Here is a 17883-nt window from a genome sequence, read left to right as displayed (position 1 = left end):
ATACCACAGGTCATCCATGATTTGATACCACGGGATGAATGTAGATTAGTTTACCATCCACTTAAGGGTGACTGGCAGTTATGACACCAAGATACACTTTGATGATGTACTGAGATCTAATGAGGGAGAACAGACAGAAGCAGATCTTTTTGTACAAAGGTGAACTAGTTTAGAGATCCTGCTTGACACCAGTAGGAGAAAAGCTTACATTTACAGCTGTATGCTCTTCTGGTATATGGTTTCCTGGCCAAAATCAATGTCCTTTAGATAGCAAGGATGAGGAGTTTATAGAGTGCTCAACATCCATGCTATAAGCTGAAGGAAGGCAGGTTCAGATGACACATGACCCTCCTCTTCAGTTTGGATTCTGATTGGATCCTAAGGGATCAGAGAATGGATTGACAACCTTACTAGGTAAGAGAACCACACCTGTCTGGGCCAAGCTAGGGCAATGAAGATATAATCTGCCCACTCTTCGAGTGCCTTCTGCAACATTCTCACCACCAGCAGAAGTGGAGGAAAAGCATACAGCATATTTGCATCTCACTTGTGCAGAATATCATCAGGACCGGATCTGACCTTGCTTTGAAGAGTGGAGTAGAATTTGACTTTCCTGCTTTTACCATAAACAGGTCAATTGATAGATAACCCCCCCACCCCCTGAAATTGAATAGTCTATCCATCATGCCCTGACCCAGGAACCATGCATGGGGCAAAAAACTGAGAACCAGAACCCTGTGCCCTTTTGTTCATTCACTTAAAACATTACCACTTTGGATCAGAATTCTTCCCTTAAAGGAGATGCAAGAATACTCTCAAATCATGTCAAATGGCTCATAGCTCAAAGAGGTTGGTCTGAAACTAACCAGAGCCCCCAAGTTATGAAGGAACCTGTGTGCATGCCACATCCTCCAGTGGACATATCCATTGCCAGAGTTACCCAATGAAGTAGAATTCAAGAGGAGCACCTATCTCCAGGACCTCTGGATCTAGAAGGTATGTTTTTATCTCTGTGGTAACCTTTATGCAATGCAACAAGGGCTGACAGTTATTCCCACCAAGGCCACACTAAAGAACTCAAGTTGAGTGACATCATGGGGGACCACAAACACTGCTGCCACCATGTGTCAGAGGACAACCAAGCTAAGAATATCACTGTAAGCAAGCCCTGGGCCCACATTTGAAGACAAAATGCTCAATCTGACAGGATTAATGCTTTCACCTCCAATGAGAGAGAGAGTCTATTCATGGCCTGATGAACTTGACTCTGGGAAGGATTATGAAATCTAGCAACTGAAGGAGCAGGATCACCTTTTGCAGAGTCCAAACACCCTGCTTTAGAAGGTCCTGTCACCAGTCAGTCATCCAGATAAAAGAAATCCCCCAACTTTGTGCCGCCACTACTTCTAGACATTTTGTAAAGACCCTCAGGACTACCAAGAGCCTGAAGGGAAGAACATTGTCTTCATGAGGAATCTGCCACAAATATGAGGCATTTCCAATGAGACTGATGAATGGGTATGCAAGATTACGTACCTTTCAAGACTCAGGGCACACATCCAATCTCCCATTTGGATGAAGGGTAGGATGGTGTTGAGGACGTTCATGTTGAACTTCTCTAACAGGCTTTTGGTTCAAGTCTTTGTAAATCCAGGATAGGTCTGAATCCCCCTGACTTCGTGGAGGGAAGAAAATAGCAGGAGTAAAAACCCTTGCCATAGGATCTGTCCCTCCAAAAACCCATCACCTCCTAGCTGAGGAGAAACTCCACCTCAATACGGAGCTGGGTCAAGCGAGTTAGATCTGGATTGAAAGCTAAACATTGGTAAGTACTGGGGGATGGGAAAAATGCAAACAGTAACCATATTCCAAAGTTTGGAAGATCCAATAGTCAGTCGTGATTTCTCACTGCTCTTTGAGAAACAGGTGTATTCTCCTCCTTACCAGGTGTGCATATCAAAGCCTGTGAGTCATCAAAAGGTCCAGGCTTGGGCTAAGCCTCGTGAAGTATCTTAGGCTGTCTCTATGGGCATCTGCATGCCAGAAGCTGTTGCAGCAGCACAGGTGAAACACAATACTAGTGAAATCGGTGGAAGGGGCATCTCTGGAAGGAGCACTTAGAAGCGAAGTAAGGCGTTCTAGAGGAAGAAGGCTACTTGGCTACTGCTGACAAAGGACTGAATGGCCACATTTCCTTAATCTGCCAGAACAGACTTATCTGAACATTGAACAGTGGCCAATTTGGGATGAATGTTCTCAAGCAGGCTGCTTCATCATTTATATCATGCTTTTCCCCCCAATTATGGACTTCAAAGCATATCACAGCAGAAATGGATTTTACAGTGTGTATAGGGTATAGCGGTCAATAGAGTTTAGAAGTATAGGTTACAATTTACAGGTTTACACAACTAGATACAAGTATACAAGAGTAAATTTCTCAAAAGTATGAATTAGTAAAGGTGTGATTACCATAATATAGTATCGAATACAACAGGCATAGAATGAGCAGCATGTGTAGGTTGCAGCAGTCGGATTGCAGTTGCATAATAGCAATGGATCATGTCAGTCTGCCAAACAGTGAAGTTTGATCAGGTTAAGATGGGGGTGGTTGGAGAGGAGTCAATGTCCTGCTCAACTGGGATTCTCAAACTGAGGGCAGGGGTCCATTCAGGGTAAGAGTTCTGGTTAAAAGGCCAAAGACTACTATAAATAACAGGTTTTTAAGAAGATTTCTAGTGGGTCAGAATTCCAAAGAAGGGACTGATCCTGCAAAAGTTTTTCCTGGTGGCTGAGAGTCATTTCCTTCAGGGAAGGTACCACAAGTGGGCCTGTTCTTTCCTTATTTCTCTCCTCTCTTCCTATTCTTCCCTGCTTTCCTTACCCCATTCTTCCTCCTCCCTTTATCTTCCAGGATCCTTTTCCCTAAACCCAGGGTCCATGCTCTCACTCCCCTTTTCCAGTCTTCTACCGCCTAAGAAAATAAATGCCATACTGAGTCAGATCAAGGGTCCATCAAGTCCAGCATCCTATCTCCAACAGTGGCCAATCCAATTCACAAGTACCTGGCAAGTACTTGTAATGTGGATTGGCCACTTCAGTCTTTTCTGCCGTCAGATACTCTCTCCTTCTCAGTCCACCTAATATCTGGTTCATCTTCTCCCTCCATCCTGGGTTTTCTATCCCCTCCCCCAGCCAATGCTCTCTCTGTCCCTGGTCTTCCCCCTCTATTTCCTGCTTCCACATTCCCTTATCTCCCTCTATTCCCAGTCTTCTCTCCCCCTATTTCTGATCCCTTCTTTCTTCTGTAATTCCCAAGTAATTTCCCCATCTTTAGCCTTCCAATATCCTCTATTGTCCCTCTATCCTGGGTTCTCTTACCTTAGTTACCCTGCTCCTTATCCAGATTTTTTCCTTCTCCTTTAACCTCCCCCTATCCCTCCATCCCCAGTTTCCCTCTCCTCCTTTCCCAAAAGGTGAGAAGGAAATGCTGGAGACTAACCTGCTAGATATGAGCCTTTCCTTAACACTAACAAGGACTCCTAACTAACGCGGACTCCTGATGCAGTTAACGTGCAATTCTTGCTGTTACTACGTCGAATTATCTCCCTTCCTGACCCCCCCCCCGACCTCTCCCTCCCCCCAGTACCCCTTTTTTACCCTGTCTCTATTCAAGAACTGTACTATGTCAGAGATAGTCTGTAATCTAGTTTTTTCCCTCACACAAGGTTTTTCCATCAGCCCTTGTTATACGTTATGTCCTGTTATACTTTATTCTCTCAACTATGTTTACATTTTAATTGATTTGATTGAAGATACTTGTTATTTGTAACTTTTCCAGTTTTGGTTCGATATAAACCAGTGTGATAAGAATCTTCGTCTTGAACGTCGGTATAGTAAAAAGATGTAAATAAATAAAATAAATATCCCTTCTACAGAACCAGTATGAAGTAGACAGATTTTCATACCCTTTAAGGGGGCATCACTCACAAAAGGTGATTGCTTCTCGGCCTTTTGGCTAAAATCAAGTGTAGTATCTAAAGATGGAACCTACAAGGGGAGGGGTGATATTGGACCCAGTACTCAGAGATAATGTCTCTACTGTCCAGACAGGTGCCCCCCCCCTGAGCACCAATAATCATCATATGGTATGGTTTGATATAATGGCCAAGGCATATAGTCACATGAAGCTTAAAGTCTGGAATTTCAAAAAAAGCAGACTTTGGTAAAATGGGATAGGACTTTGAGGAGTTGTCCCATGCTGGAAGAAGAGGTGACATGGAAGGACAGTGGGCCGAACAAAAAGGAGCTATAATTCTTTATGCAAGAAAAGTAAAATATAAGTAAGAGGAAAAGGGCACAGATATGGTTCTCCAAAGGGGTAAAAAAAAAAAAAAAAAAAAAAAAATAAATAAAAAGAACCATTCAAAAATGAACAAAAAATATCTGGTAAAGCTGAAAGAAGGAAAAAAAAAATCAGGATAGCAAAGAGTGACCAAAAAAATGTATCCCACAGTTTTTTTTATATATAGTGAGATAAAAAGCTGTGGGATAAAAGAATTAAGAGACAGTGGTATGTGCTTGTATCACAGTTTCTGAAACTGAGCATCTTTGACAGGCAGTAATGGAGAAATTAATGAGTTAGAGCTCGGAGGTGAATTGTATGTGGCTAGTGAATAACTGAGGAGCCGAGTCCGAAGAATGAAGATTGCTCCTGCAGTAGCAGTAAGTATAGACCGCCTTAGTGTTTGAAAAAGCGAGATTTGAACAAAATAATGGAAGTGTTGAAGATCATCCGGCGGATAACAATAAAACTGTAGAGGCTACAAGCTAAGTGGCATCGGTGTTCAAGTGAGACCAGTGATTTGTCTGTACACCAGAAAGATGAGTGGAGAACTTGTTCTTATTTAATGATTACAGTCATTTCCTGAAAGCAATGGATTCAAAATTCCCCTGAAGAAGCCGGCAGGCGAAACAAGGGCCCTGTTAAGAGCAATTAAGCAATTAAGTTCAGGATCCATTAAGATTGGGATGGGGAGGTTTATAGATCCCAAAAAGTTTTTTCTAAAGAATAATAAATATTGGGGGTGGGGTAGTGTTTTAAATATTTAGAACAGAATACATTGTTGGTAAATATGAGATTATCATTAGGTACATCTCTCATTGGGTGGGTGCCACAGTTTGGTTTTTTTAGATGAAATAATCATATGATTCAGATTAGTATTGTAAAAACAGTCTAGTCCTACTTTGATCTATGAGATGTGATTGAGGAGAATTTTTATGAGTGAGTTATTAGTATGTTTGGGTAGGAGTGAGAATGTTTTTTTAATTGAGATATTTAAAGAATATGTTGAAGATATTTTTGTAATCTCATCGTTAATGGATGGTAAATGCAAATTGTATATTAATATAATAAATGGAAGTGAATAAAAATTTTTGATAAAAGAATTAGACAGTGGTATGTGCTTGTATCTCACTCCATTAGGAGTGTTTTTTTTTAGTATTAAGTGTTAAGCACTGAACAAAGAGATATTGCCTGAATTTTGGGTTTTCTATGTTATATATGTCATTAGATTTGGTGAAGAAGTTATTGTTATTAGAAATCACAGAGAAGGTTTCTTGTATCACTGATTTAGCATCTATTGCACTTATGAAAAACTATTTAAAATATGGTAATCAATTTTATCAGCAGATTAAGGGGACAGCGATGGGTGCCGCAATGGCCCCATCGCTGGCATGTCTTTATGTTTCTGAATTCGAGGAAACTTCACTTTATGGATCAATCTTTTGGCATCATATTCAAATCTGGATGTTCTTTATAGACTACATATTTCTTGTGTGGACGGGGCCGGATCTATACTTTAAAGGCTTTTTCATCTTGGCTCAATATACTTAATCCGAATTTATAGTTTACATTAACTTACAATAAGCATGCTATAGCTTTTTTGGATTTGCAGGTACTGAAAGAACATGGTAGGTTGAGCACCACAGTTTTCTGTAAAACTACTGACAGAAACCATCTATTGCACTATGACAGTTTTCACCCGCTTAATCTTCGGGATAATATCCCAGTGGGCCAGTTTTTACTACTGAGGAGGCTGTGTGATGTCACAGAATATAAAAAACAAGCCTTAATGAGAGAGAGATTTCTATCTACAGACCAGACATCGATCTGAGTGATCAAATAGTCCGTGTACTTCCATTTTCGGCAAAGACACATGAAATTCAAAAGATAGTATTGCAATATTTGCAAATCTTTTTGCTACATAAAGCTCTACAGAAAAAAAAAATATTTTTGCATGTACCCAGGGACGTAATCTATGGGATAAATTGGTTTCATCAACAGTGAGAGCGCGGAGCGTAGAAGGTGAAATGGGACAGTATTGTTGTAACAAATGTTCAGTTTGTCCGCAGGTTTTGATATGTAAATCATTCATTCATGATTCATTACCATTTAAATATGACCTAAGAGGCCACTGATTGTAATTCTTGTGTTATTATGCGATTATCTGTCCCTGTTCTAAGTTATACATTGGACATACCAGCTTATCTTTATGAACACAGATTATTCAACATAAAAGTTGTATCAGAACAGATTGGAAGCACCACTAGTCAGACATTGGCTAGACAATGCACACACAATAGAACAAATAAAATGTGTTGTATTGAAACAGATTTCATGCCCGCGGGGTGGTAATGTTTCAAACCTTTTGACAACATGAACAAATGTTTATCTATCAAGGGAACACACTTAGTCCACAAGGACTCAATTCTATGATAGAGTGGGAAGTGTTTTTCTAGGTGACAATTGTGATGGAAAGTGAATACCGGTTTGGTTATCCCTATATATGTCTATGACTTAACTGGTGCTGAGAGTAGTAATACGGAAGGATTTGTACAAATGAGAAGAGAGGTAGTTGGAGGAGTATTCGATGGTTAGTCAGTTTGGAGTTGAAAGGGCTGTATTTAAGGTGTGGTTTAAGTTTGGGAGGCACTGGTTTTTTGAAGCTGTGAGCGTTTTAGACTGAGAGCAATGTTGAATGGCTAAGAATTGAAGTAATTTGAGTGTGGAGGTAGGTGGTAGGGTTTGATACTTTTATAGTATGTGAGGGATCAAGGGGCCCAGCTCCTCCCTGAGGAACAAACGGAGGACTCACGGATCACCTCCATCCACCGGAGAAGATGTATCCACATCCCCAGACTAATCTGGATCCTGGGACGCGAAACCTAGTGGGTCAGGGCATGGAGCTGTCGCCATGTCTGGAGTGGTACCCCCACCTGGACCCTGGGGCCCTCTGGGTCTTCAGCAGGCCTCTGAGCCTTCGCAGGGGGAGGATCTTGCGCATCGAAAGCAGCTTCTGCCTCCATATAGGCTTTGTGCAAAAGAAGCAAACTGGGACGAAAAAGGATGCTGCCTTTTTAAGGCCTCCCCTCCCTGGGGGGGGGGGGGGGGGCCCAGGAGAAGGAGGAGGAGAAGAAGAATCATGCCTAGACTCCTGAGGCTTTACAGGGCTCAAAACTGGACGGCGACAGCTATGGAGGAAAATCTCCTCCCCCCGAGCTCTGCACTGCCTCAGAGTCCGAGGGAGCTAAAATAGCCGCTGTTCCCACGCTGCTCGGGAACGGGGCGGGCCGAAGTCTAAAAGCTTGCAGAGGCCTCTCTGCTGCTCGCAACCGCGTGGTAACCACTCCCCTGCCTACACCAGGCTATTCCGACAGCCCCTCTCCCCCCGAGAAGGCATTGGGAGCAGAGGCCGTCATGGGAGAGCTGCGCTGCCGGCTCCCCACAGGCAGAACACCGTGATCCATGCGGCATGACAAAGGGAACTTGCGGCACAGTAAGTATCTGGCTATAAAAGAACCCCTCCGGAGACCGGGAGAGCAGTATTATCATTAAAGGGTTTTTTTTCCTGTTGCGCTCCAAATCAACCAGGGGAAGAAGTGTTCCTGGGTCTGAGCCAAGCAGAAACTGCGCCTTCCAGAGGAATTTCATGTCTCTGGGTAATTGGGGGGGGGGGGGGGGGACGGGGGACCAGCCCACAGGTAAATTCCCCCAACTCACTGGGTGAAAAGAAGAAACTCTGGGCAATTTGGCTCTCAGAGAAAATCCCTGCCTTGCACTCCTATTTTTTTTTAATAAACCAGTTGAACTAGCCAGAGGCAACTATGGGCCCAAGAACCCCTCACTTTCCAATTTGTAAATTATATATAATAATAATTTAAAAAAAAAATATATATATATATATATATAATTTAACAGGATCAGGACCGCAGGTTCTGCCACCCTCATCTGCTGGAGTCAGAGAATACTGAAGGATCACAGGTGGCACACTGGATTAAGAGGGGTGCTTTTCAGTTTGTTTCTCTGACTCCATCTGCTGGAAGGGAGGCATAATCTCAGCAGTCTGGACTGATCCTGATATGTACAGGGAACCCATGTTACCATTGCTAGTAATAGACTTCACTGGGACTGAGACCTAGAGAAGTGACCTGCTGTTGCACTTCACTCCCTATGCCCTAAGCCTAAGGAACATCAAGCAACCAGCCTGCAGCAGATCCATCCCACACCCTGCTCCTCTGGCCCGTCATCCAAGGGACTACATGGACATGAAGCCAAATCTAGAACTCCTCCCCTCCTCGATCCTTTCAGGCTTTTTTTTTTTTTTTTTTTTTTTTTAAATTGCAGGACGTGGACAGGGGATGTGAATGCTTTCCCCTTGCTACCTTCCTGGCAAGAGAAGCCTAAAGACTTGGAAGCCTGAAGGCACACACCTGCAGGACTCCTGATGGCCGGGGAAATGGTAGGAGTGGATCCCTCATCTCCCCAAAAGTTTATTGTCTCTGCAAAAATGGCAGCCGTTTCTGTGCTAGCAGGAAACCAGCCCGCAGTCCCCCCAGGCACTTCCCTAAGTCTGCAGCGTTGCCTCAGGGACCTCTCTATGGAAACTCAGAAGCCATGCACCAACTGCGCCAGGGCCTTGCATGAGACATGCACTCTACTGCTCCTGCATCAGTTCTTCAGCACCATTAGCCATGTGCCCTGACTTGTCGCTGCAGTTTGACTGCTTCCCCAGCTACCACCTGAAGCTGTTCTGCCTGCCATGCTGAAGCCACTGGCTTTTCAGCACCATTAGCCATGAGCTTTGACTTGCCGTGGCAATCTGAATGATCCCCTGAATGGGAGCTTGCTCCCCCCCACCCTTTTGAAAACTCCTCACCACCCAACAGCTAGCACACTGAGCTAGCTGTTGGGTGGTGAGGAGCACTTGCAGGCTGAGCCAGCCTGCAAGTGCAGCAGACCAAGCCTCACACTATGTTATATGTGGCCAGGGGATCCTTACCCTAACAGCTGTCCACCTTGCACACACTGCTGCTAAGAAAAAAACCAAAACTAAGTAGTCTAAAAAATACCTCAGCCGTCCCAAGCAGGAAAGCAGAAAACTTTTTTTTTTTTTTTTTTTTTAAACTGCCTTTCCTACTCTGTGTATTTTGTATTTTTAAATACTAGCTCATGGAACATTTTAAGGGGAGTGAAGTTCCAGTTTCTGACAAGAGCAGACTGTCAGCAGTGTGTGACAGGATCTGCAGGCCCCAGGTATATGAGTCTGGCAGTCTCTGGTCCAAGTCTGGGAAGAATATTAAGACTTCCAGTTGCTATAATCTTTTTCAATTTTGTATTTTGGGAGCTGGTGCATGGCTTACCAAAATAGAGTTTGGAAGCCACACAGAGCCTAACTGGAGATTTTGCCAAGCAAAGGTTTTTACTTAAGACAAGTTCCAGAAGTTTCAGGGCATAGGAGATGATATAAGTATCAGGTTGGTACTTATATCAAGAAGAGACTAGAATAGTCAAGAGTGCTAGAGCATGGAGAGAGCAGAACTTCATTTAGTAAGTACAAGTGCCAGGGACTATCACAGAGATGAAGAGGTGTCCCAGAATCAAGTTACCCAGAAAAGTCATTTCCATTATATCCTGGAAGGGACTTTGCAAGAGTTTAAGGCGATTACTACATTGTAACTGAATATAGGATTTCTACCATAAGGATTAATCTCCCAGTACATTGTATCACACTATCATCGCTGCAATCATTTTAAGTAAAATAATTCTTTTGTTGGAACACTAAATTATTGAGTGCAGCTATTTCAAAACTGGTACCAACTCACAAGTCTAAGGGTCTTTGAGAGTTCTTGCTTCTGTATCCCCCTTGTTCAAGAGGGACTTAGACCTGAAATGGGATACATTCCAGGCCAGAACTCCATAATGATCCCCTTATCAGGGCCACAACATGGGGAGTTTTATATATGCACCCACTAATTTTTGTAGTATGCATATCCATTTTGATTGTAATTAAATGCAAGAGTCCTGCTCAACGTAAACAAACATGCCCAACAAAAATCACACACACATGAGCTTGAGCCTAGATAGGCCCCTTCAGTTCAACATCTGAAGAGATCTATGGCTTCTCAAAAATTTGTATACAATTTTTTTTTTTAATCAAGCATAACCAATATCGATTTCTATTTTCTCCACCACAAATAGGGCTACTGGAATTGTGTCATTAAGTTATAACCAAATGGAAGTTAAGAATCACACCAGAAGCACATTTTTCATATATACCACCTCAGTGGAAGAAGCACAAGAGGACGAGTTCCTCAACCCAGTATCAGTTATCCCACAATTATAATGGCTATAGTAAGAAAATTCCTTCAACACTAAAATCAAATTTCTATTAACATACCTATCCTTTGTATATTTTGCAATTAAACTGGCCAAGTCACCCCCTTCACAATATTCCATCACAATGTAGAGAGTTGTGTTGGTTCTGTCAATTATACGATCATAATATCGAACAATGTTTGGATGTTTGAGTTCACGGAGCAAATTCACTTCAGAGACCAACATCTGTTTTTCTGTTTCTGTCATGCTACCATAGTCCAGCTCTTTCCACACTACCACCTAAAACAGAAGAGTGCAAATATGAGTCTAAAATGGCCATTTTACACAGTAGAGATTCACAACAGCAAGACATGCAGAGGTTATTCTATCAATACAGCGACTGCATTTGGCAGCAAACTTCATTATCAACCCCTTCACTGCAGACAGAGGAATAGTTAACTGCTTATTACCATAGCTATAGATAATCACTTTTTACGTCAAGACTGTTACAACCCATTCTTAATAGGTCTTACACTAAAACCATATGCAGTTTATTCAAACTACGGTTGCTCTGCTTGTCTTCCTCCAATACTTTACAACCATGTTAACTCATCTCAAGTCACTATAGGGACTCTTTATCCAAATACAGTTCAAGATTCTCTTACCTCAAATTTCCAACTGCATGTTTCCACCTTGCTGTACTATACACCTGGAACAACCTTCATGAGCTGGTATATTCCCTCTCTGGCTGTATTCAAATTCTGACTAAAAAATGCCTTTTGAGGCTTCTTTTAAAATATTAAAATCAATGACTATGGGGGAAAGCCTGGGCTTAAGAACAGTTTTTTAGAATAATAAAATTAAATAAAAAATGTCCTTCAACTTATTTATTTGCAGATTTTTATATACCGGGGTACGTAAGTAACATCACCTCGGTTTACATTAAAACAATAATTCAGCATTGCTCTTTACAATATAACATAGAAACTGAACAAATACAAAACCATGTATAACTTTGTATTAAAAGAATATAATCGAAATATAAGAGACATAACTTCTCCCCTTGCGCAACTTAACTTGTGAGCGCCACATCACTGTCTCATGTCTGTGTGGGTATCTGCACAGCAGTGGTTATGTGTAGTAGCGCTATAGCAATAAGAAGAAGAAGAAGTAGTAGTAGTAGTAGTAGTAGTAGTAGTAGCTGCTATTTACAAAAATAATTCAGTGGATTAAACAAGATGGTAAAAGCTCTTTGATATGTGACCTTAACAGAAGGGCTGTGAGTACAATTGTAATCTATTATGAAGAGCAGATAATATATATATATTTTATGAACTGATATGTACCTTGAGGAGAAACTGATCATTTATAGTCTAGTATTATTGTTTAGATGGTTTGTACTGTTTATTTTCATGTAAAGGGTTTGAACTGGTTTTATTGTTTTTAGGCAATTGTGGATATATTATTGGAAACCACCTAGAAATATTGATAGGTGGTTAATAAGTTTAAATAAATAACTTCTGATCAATAAAGAGCTTGCTCTTATTGTGTCTATAGTAAAACCCTTTGATGAAAGCAGATCTTAGCCATCACAAATGACTTTTGCAAAGACAGACTGAATGATGCCTTGCTGGAAAACATCATGATTCGCGGGTTCACAACTCACACTATGCCCGCAGCCTTTTATTTAGAAACTTTTATATACCATCATTCTTATAATCAATTATAACGGTTTACAATGTTAAATTTAAGAGCAAATAATCATAAAACAGGTTAAATCATAGATATCAAATGACTTAAACAATATAATAAAATGATTAAAGAATAAATTAAAATACACTAAAAACTAATTAAAAGGAAATACTAATAAAATAAAAATAGAGGGTAAAAATGAGATAAGCAACAGTGAAGTAAGGGAGTGGAGCCAAGATGGCTGACTGATCATACACAGTGGGCTGGATTTTAAAGGCCCTGCGCACGTAAATCCAGCCGGATTTACGCGCGCTTATTTTGCATAGGCCGCCGGCGCATGCACAGCCCCGGGACGCACGTAAGTCCCGGGACTAGGGGGCGGGACTGGGGGGCATGGTGCCGGCCCGGGGGCGTGGTCGAGGCCTCCGGACCAGCCCCCGTGAGGGTAGAATATCCTGCTGAGTCTGTCTGCCCAGGTATTGATTACTCCCAGTAAGTAGGTCGCTTGGAGGTGGATGGCGTGGCAGTGTGCATGGTCGAAGATGAGGAGTGTTTCCTTGCAGAAGGACCATGAACCTGACTCTCCTTGCTTATTGATTTAGAACAGCGCCACTTGGTTGTCTGTGTATACCATTACGCAGTGACCTTGAAGTTGAGGGAGAAAGGCTTGTATCGCATGTCGAATTGCCCTGAGTTCTAACAGATTGATCTGCAGATTTTGTTCGTGCTGCGACCATTGTCCTTGCATTTGCAACTGGTCCATAAGCGCTCCCCAACCCTTGCGAGAGGCATCGGTTGTAAGTACTGTGGTTAGCAGTCTTGTTGAGCCACCAATCTATGTCGCTCAACATCTCTGGAGTGAGGATCACTGTGTGTGTCAAGGGCTGTGAGTGTTTCCACTGACGCTTTAACCTCCACTGTAGTTGTCGCATATGTAATCGTGTGTTGGGTACTGTGTAAATGGCTGCTGCCATGTGTCCCTGCACAGTGTCAGACGTGCTGAAGGTTGTTGTGTTGCTCTGAGGGTACGTAGCCAACGCAGCATCTCCAACAGTCTGTCCTCTGGCAGGAAGGCTCTGCTCCGAGTGGTATCTAATCGAGCTCCTATAAACTGCAGAATTTGAGTTGGGGTTAATGTTGACTTTTGGTAGTTGATAACTAGTCCCAACTTGTCCAAGCACTCTATTAGCTGTTGTAGTTGATCGAGGGTGTCAATGCCACCAGAAGCCAGTCGTCAAGGTATGGGAAGATCCTCATCCCTCGCTGCCGGAGGGAAGCCACCACCACCGCCATGCACTTTGTAAATACTCTGGGGGCTGCTGATAGGCTGGACCACATACTAGTAATGCTCGTCCTTGAATTGGAAAGACAGGTAACACCACAAAGACAGGTGGATAGGAATGTGCATGTAAGCATCTTTCAGATCTACTGAGCACATCCAATCGTTGGGCTGAAGCAGAGGTAATGTGGTTTTTAAGGATACCATTTTGAATTTCTCTTTCACCAAATACTTGTTCAATTCCTGGAGGTCTAGGATTGGACGAAGGCCTCCGGATTTCTTAGGAATTAGGAAGTATGGAGGAGAATAGAAACCCCTGTTGTGGGTAGAAAGGAGAATACAGCAAATGGCCCGTTGTTGTAGTGACTTGATTTCCGCCACTAGCTGGTTTGGTGTCTTTTGGGGCACCTTGTTGTAAGGTGAGGTAGCGAGGGTATTGTCAAGGGGAGTTGATAACCATTCTGTACAATGTCCAGAACCCAACGATCGGACGTTATTGCAGACCACGCCATCAAGCATGTTATCCTGCCTGGTGGTGTGGGTTGTGGTGGGAGCAACAGAATCACTAAAAAGATTGAGATGTTTTGGCAGGGGCAGAAGGGTGTTGACCCTGGTTGCGCTGGGATCTAGCTCGTGCTCTCCCTCTCTGCGATGGCTGTTGCTGTGTCCATTGCTGCGGCTGGTAGGAGGGAGGCTGGTAAGAGGTGTAGGGCCAGAAAGGTAGTCGCTGGAAGGATTGTCTATGTCCCGCTGCGAAGTATATGTGGACGGGGCAGCCAGAGACTGCACAGCAGTGGACTGATCCTTCAAACTCGCTACAGTCTCCTGAAAACTATCACCGAAGAGGTCTCGCCTTTACACGGCAGATTTGCTAAATTTACTGTGCATGTCCTCTCGGATCGCGCTAGCCTGGAGCCATGCCATACGACGAGCTGCAATGGCTGTTGCTGAAGATCTAGTAGAGGTCTCAAAGGCTTTGTAGATCGTCCGAAGCAAAATGTCTAATGCCTTCCTCTATGTCTTGTATCTGTTGTAGTGTGGTCGGAGAAGTAAGCTCTAATGTAAAGAGCATCCCTTTGACTGCCTGCACGCATTCGTACAGGAATTGCACGATGTAAAACTGGTAATGATGTATATGTGCTGATAACATCGCCACCTGGAATGTTTTTCTAGCAAATTCATCCAAGCAGCGATGGTCCTTCCCCGCAGACGCATGCAGTTTGGATTTTTTGGCTCTCTGCATGGCCAACTCCACCACTATTGATGTGTGGGGAAGCTGCAGTAGCATGTAATAGGGCGATTGCTTCATCCGAAACGTCAAGTCCGCTTTGCGAGACACCGGAGCAGTGTGAATGGGGTCTCCCACGATTTCTCTAAAACGGCATCGAGGACTTTGTGAGATGGTAAGGAAGTAGGCTCAGCTGGCAAGTCAAAAATCTTGAGGCAGCCTAACGTCTCCGCTCATGGATCGGGTATCTTTTGGATGTCTAACTGGAGGATTGAACCCGCCTTCTCCAAGAATTTGGGGTAGGAAAGTCCTCCAGTGGTGAATATGGCTATGGAGGATCCTCTGGTGGGTCCAAGGTGTACCCTGTTGACGTATCTGGCGAAGACTGAGGCGAGTCCGGTCAGACAGGTGACGGATGTACCTCCATAGGTAGTGGAGGGCTGAATGGTGGGGTTCTTGTGGGGGGCTCTGGAGTCTGTTCCCGTGATGGAGGGGCAGAGCATGGCAAACTCGCTGTTGGGGAAGAAGGGAGAGTGAAACTAAATTGTATTGTTTCAAAGAATCCCAAAAGAGCTTGCTGTGTTTAAGGTGGCATGCGAGGCTTCAATGGTCCTGGATGAGGTCGTGGGGACACAGCTGCCACTAAAATCTGAGTCAGGCCTTCCCACGAGTTGACGTTGCAGGCGTGAGTCATTGCTGAATGTCCTCTTTTTTTGCCAGCGGTTCCTGAAGAACCTGGTTTCGCTCCCTGCACCTCGAGATGGAAGACAGGTCCAAGTACACCTGAGAGGCTGATGAGGAAGAGGAGGAACGCGGTGGAACATTAATCTAATCATCTTCCGAGGTAGACCTTTGACCTGGTGTCTGCTGTCCTAGCGATGAGGTCGAAGGCCTAGAAAACTGAGGGCTTGAAATGGGTGAGCGGTCTCGTACTGAATGCTTTGTCGATTCTCTGGCTTTTGAATCCAACATATGTTTCTTCGGAAGACTGGTTCCAGTCACCGCAAAACTCGGTCCAGGTACTTGATGTCCCGAAACATTAGTTGAGTGCTTCAAGTCTTTAGACTTGAGTCTAGTATGATGCCTTGTGCGCCTTTCCGGTGCCGTGCATCAAATTTTGCGTCGATCCTACGCCGTGCTTTGGCGCCCTGCCCACACTATGCGCCAGTGTCTGTGTCAGCTTCACCTTCGGAGTTGGTTCGGCGCAAAGCTTCGATTTGTGTGGTGTCAACGCTGCTGCCGTCTGCGTTGACTGATACTGCGTCGGTATCAACTTTACTTACGCCAGATCCGGCGCCGGTTGACTTGGGCTCTGCTTCGGTTCTCCAAAGGCGTAGTGTTTTGCGCTCTGCGCCGCTGGCTCCAGGGATGAGCGACGCGTAGACCCCTATCAGGTTTTGATTTTGATTTGTGGGGTTCTCGGCCCCTGGAGACCTCTTTAACATGGCCTTGTCTTCCAGGTCTGGAGGACGATGGATCCATCGACGAGGCCCGTCTTACCTTCAAGTCCCTGTGGCTTTACAGGGCCTGGCGAAGAGTGGGCCTCCGACGGTGGGGCATAAGAGCCCCCCCCGCTCAGGCCTTGAGGTCTTCGATCTTCTGTGCTCTCTGTCTCTGGGCGACATGCGGCCGCAGTGCTCGCACGCGCCCTGATCATGCTCGGGGCCCTGGCAGCGGTAGCAGCTATCATGTCCATCCATAATGGACATGATTTTGCCGCAGTGACAGGGTTTGGAGGAGATTCTGTTTCCTGCACAGGAACTCATGCGCAGCCGCACAGAGCAAAGCTCTGACTTCTTCTTTGGAAGTTCCACCTCCCAGGCCCTGATTGACAGTTCCCATGACAGCATGGCTAATTCAGCCCTGCTAGCGACGGGAAAATGCCAATATGACTTTGAAAAGTTGAAAATCTTGAAAACTCTGTGAGGCGTAAGAACCTCAGGTTAATTAGTTTTCCAAAAGTACATTTAATATCTCCTAGACTCCTAGAGAGATGTTTAATATTTAATGGAATTTTTGCAGGTTCCTGAGAATGCCATTCCCCCAGTTGCTAAAATATGTTACCTACCACATTTTAAAAGGTCTACAGATGATGTACAAGGAGAACGAATGGAGCCCTTGGTCCCAGTATAGCTGTTTCTGCTATGCTTGAGACTTCGGATACTGCTATGGCAGCCCCAGCAACTCTCTTTATCAGGCTTCAAAACTAGTGAGACAAAGACTGGTTGTTGAGACTTTTTTTTGTCATAGATCAGAGCCTTTTCTGCAGTTTAAAGTAAGATTCTTCCCAGATGTCTCTCTAGACAGACTCAAAAAAAGCATAAACAATTTCTGTTTCTGTGCTCAAGGGTTCAGCAAAAAGGGGGGGGAAGGTCTTTCTAAAGTTTCCATGTAAGAGCATGGTTAAGTATTTGAATAATTTCATATATTTTTATGTCCCTCCTCAGCTGACTCAATTTTTGATTGGAAAAACACCCTCAGCTCTTTTCCTGATCTCCAGTCAGAATAACTTGTAAGAAGTTCCCTATTGTGTATAAGGTTGTTGTTAGTTGATCATTTACTTCTCTAATTATTCTCCCCCCCCCCCCCCCAAGCTTTGAGGACTTGAATTTGAAATTGAGAATGTTATTTGCCTAGACGGACACACAAGTGCCCATATGTGCGGTATATAAAAAACTTTTAAATAAATAAAAATATACCTATACTATATTGTGGTTTTCTTTTTTCTCTCAATCTCATGCTTCCCTTCCAGATGTGTATCTTGTATAGATTTGTCACATAAATAAAAAATTATAATAAAAAAAGAAACAGTGAAGACTAAAAATTAAAAAAAAATAAGTCACAGAAGGATAGCAATGATAAAATTAAATACCTTCAAAGTCTCTTAATATACACATATTAGCTGCTTAGAAAATATTATCTGCTCACCATAACCTCTTTGAATGCCTTCTCAAACAACCAAGTTTTTAATTGTTTTTGAAAAATTTCTAAATCTCCTTGCATTCTCAATTCAGCAGGGATGGTAGTGCA

At 43.4% G+C, this 17883-nt stretch overlaps 1 protein-coding gene across 2 annotated transcripts in view; it reads right to left on the bottom strand.

The window, feature by feature from the left end:
* The window catches only part of NEK2 (NIMA related kinase 2), a 163423-nt gene that overhangs the window by 144101 nt on the left and 1439 nt on the right, over positions 1–17883 (bottom strand). For both annotated transcript variants that reach the window (XM_029593258.1, XM_029593257.1), the window contains exon 2: positions 10737–10954. In XM_029593258.1, the coding sequence (XP_029449118.1) occupies positions 10737–10921 (185 nt within the window). In that variant the 5' untranslated portion in view covers positions 10922–10954. The remainder of the gene's footprint in view (positions 1–10736; positions 10955–17883) is intronic.

Source organism: Rhinatrema bivittatum, chromosome 3 (assembly GCF_901001135.1).
Source record: "Rhinatrema bivittatum chromosome 3, aRhiBiv1.1, whole genome shotgun sequence".
NCBI lineage: Eukaryota > Metazoa > Chordata > Amphibia > Gymnophiona > Rhinatrematidae > Rhinatrema > Rhinatrema bivittatum.
This window is presented reverse-complemented; position numbering and strand designations above follow the sequence as displayed.